Source organism: Morus notabilis, unplaced genomic scaffold (genome assembly GCF_000414095.1).
Source record: "Morus notabilis unplaced genomic scaffold, ASM41409v2 Scaffold277, whole genome shotgun sequence".
Classification (NCBI taxonomy): domain Eukaryota; kingdom Viridiplantae; phylum Streptophyta; class Magnoliopsida; order Rosales; family Moraceae; genus Morus; species Morus notabilis.
In genome coordinates this window covers 754191-757125 of record NW_010363731.1, presented here as the reverse complement: position 1 = coordinate 757125, position 2935 = coordinate 754191, and the positions used below count along the sequence as shown (strand labels likewise).

The 2935-nt window shown below is 39.4% G+C and overlaps 1 protein-coding gene across 1 annotated transcript; it reads right to left on the bottom strand.

Moving 5' to 3' along the window:
• On the bottom strand, positions 1-2611 carry LOC21405818 ((R)-mandelonitrile lyase 2). Its single transcript, XM_010104862.2, has 4 exons — positions 2452-2611; positions 1494-2153; positions 334-1177; positions 1-181 (listed from the first exon to the last, which is right to left on the bottom strand). The coding sequence occupies exons 1-4, from the start codon at positions 2549-2551 to the stop codon at positions 133-135; spliced, it is 1653 nt and encodes a 550-aa protein (XP_010103164.2). The 5' UTR covers positions 2552-2611; the 3' UTR covers positions 1-132.
• Between the last annotated feature and the right edge of the window lie 324 nt (positions 2612-2935).

Genomic DNA, 2935 nt, shown 5'->3' with positions numbered 1-2935 from the left:
TGTCCTGTTGAACATATATAATGGTATGCTTAATTTAAAAATTAAAAAAAAAACAAAAAGATTCTTGTAACTTTGACAATAAGGAATTCCAGAACGGCCTAGACAATGCGAGAATTTTAAATCTTGTGATCTCTAAGATATTGGTTGTCTTCGTTCTCTCAGCATCTTAAGCCCCATATACCTGCTCATATCACACAACAAGTTAGTTACGCCTACAGGATTAGGACGAGTAATATTTAGGAAAAAAGAAGTCGGCTTGAAATTTTATTGCAAAACATGATTAATTATAAATTTGTATAAGAAGAAAAAAAAGAAAAGAAAAAGGAAACTCACCGGCCTAACATCATTAGAGTGGCCTGAGGATTGGTTCCCGGCGAGAGGCTGAAAGTTGACCCATCCACAACACGAAGTGAATTAACCCCCATTACGCGAAAATCACCATCAACCACCTTCCCCACGAGACACCCGCCATGGTAATGCCAAAAGGACGTGACCGTGCTTCGACAATAGTCCTCCATTGCGGAATCATCCGAATTGTTCGATGGTAAAGCAGGCCCCAAGAACATGAAACCCCTTTCACCATTCAAAGCCTCGTACTTAAATGGATCCATGGAGTTTGTGTTCAGCAAATCGCCAATCTTTCTCACGCCACTAACGCATCGAGAAAGGTCGACGGGATCGGCAAAGTAGTTGAATCCGACATGTGGGGCGACTTTTACGTCATTTGGAGAAGCCAGTTGAAGAGAACCGTGGGATAAGGGTCCGGCTATTTTCTCGACAATGCTCGCTAGGCTCAATTCTGTGGAAACTGAGCTGGGATAAAGGCTGAAGGGTAAGGGAATCGGAAAGAATGACAAGCTAAGAGAGAATGCTTCTATATAATAATCACTTGTGATTCCTACAACTTGTGCGGAAGATGAATCGAACGGGAATGGGATCACGAGATTAATGTTGTTTCGAGGATTGTCAGCCATGAATTTTCCCACGTTTGGTTGGGAGTGGATTACTGAAATATTTTGTGATGAGAGGTATGTATCTGAGCCGACTCCGCTAAGTAGCAGAAGTTGGGGGCTTCCAATTGCACCGGCACTAAGAATAATCTCTCCTCTCTTGCGTATAAGTGCTTTGTGAGACTTCCCGTTTGAATCTGTGTATATAACTCCGACCGCAGAAGGTTCTGTCATTTCAAAAAATATATCCGTATTCAATATGCTGCTTAACAATACAAACACAACAAAAACATATATGTGTGTGTCTGTGTGTGTAGGTATATTTCGTAAAAAGCTAATGACAGAAGACAAATAATATTATAATGCATGAGCATATTTTTCTTTAAAATATTTATTTAATAATTTACTGCGAATGAACAGCAACGATGTTTGTTTTTTCCATGAAGATTTCGCCCCCACAAGGTTTTGTTTTATTTTATTTTGTTTTTTTATATGAGTAACGGAAATCATGAATTTATGGAAGATATGTAAATGGAAACATACTTGATCCTTCTTCCGAAAAGATGATTGTTTCCACAGTAGCATGAACGGCAACTCGCAAGTTCACCAGATCTCCTTTATTAAGCAGCTCCACAGCTCCATATCTCTTCCCAACTCCATCGAAAGTCGAACCCGCAATTTTTGTTCCGACTTCATGATCTACGCTAAGGCCATTGTCAGGGCCAACGCCAGCTTCCAACAGAGCTTCCTTCACAGCAGATTGCCAAACTGCCAAATTCGGACGGAACACCACGCTCTCTTCAACCCACTGATACGCCTTCTCGACCGAATCCATGTCCCATTCCACACCCGAATTCGAAAGAAATTCGTCGTCAGCTCGTGAATAAAGGCCCGCATTTATCATGCTAGAGCCTCCGAGAACTCTTCCTCTAACGTTTGGAACGCCGTCTTGGGACGTGAATCTCTGCGCAGGTGTTTGGCCGTCGTCTTCTTGCATGAGATTGGCGAAATACCCTGCAACGTTCAACACATTTGGGTACGTCCCCGGGGTGCCGCCTCTTTCGAGGACGAGTACCGAGTGCTTTTCTGATAGAGTTGCGGCTAGCGGACACCCTGCTGTGCCCCCTCCGATCACTATGTAGTCGTACTTTTCCTCCGATGCCATATTGGTTGCGTTGCGTACAGATTTCAAGTAACTAAAGTCTGAAACCAAAAAAAAAAAAAAAAAAGCAAGTTTTTAGAACATAAAAAAAAAAATCAAAAGCTAGCCGTTTTCATCCTCGAATTACTATTTTTAGAGTTCTTATTACTCAATGTATTTATGACCCGTTTATTTTATCGATTCGAGTTTAGAATTTGAGTTTTATTACAGTAACAAATTTTTATAAACAATCAAATTTAACTTTTTTACTACAATAAAATTTTTTTATATAAAATTACTTCTCAACTCGAATTAGCGAATTAAATAAATCTTATGCATTAAAAACGAAAAGTTACATGCCCTGATCAGATCGTGTTGTGAATGCATGAACCTGCAGTAGTTGGCTATGAAAACTGAACAAGATTAGAAGAATCAAGGATAAATTAGAGAGTGGAGCCATTTTTTTTTTTTTTTTTCCAGATCTCTCTTGTTTCGAAGCCACACGAGCACATTTCGAATGATCGCTAGATTGCTTGATATTTATACTAAGATTTCAGTGTCTTATAAAGATAAATAATTAATCTTTGACCGTTCTTACATATATAAATGTGTGTGTAAAATTGTTTCGCAGCTGTAAAGCGTAAATAGTGAACGCCCTGTTCTTGTTCTTGTGCACAACAATTCAAAATTGGTGGGCTAGAGGTAAAAAAGGACGAGGCCGGACAGAGAAAAAACAAAATTGAAATAGTTCGCTTTCCTTTTTTTTCCTGCTCCGTGGCGGTGAGTTGTGAATGCGCGACTTTTCAATTAAAAAATTATAAGCGATTAAGGTTTATATATTTTG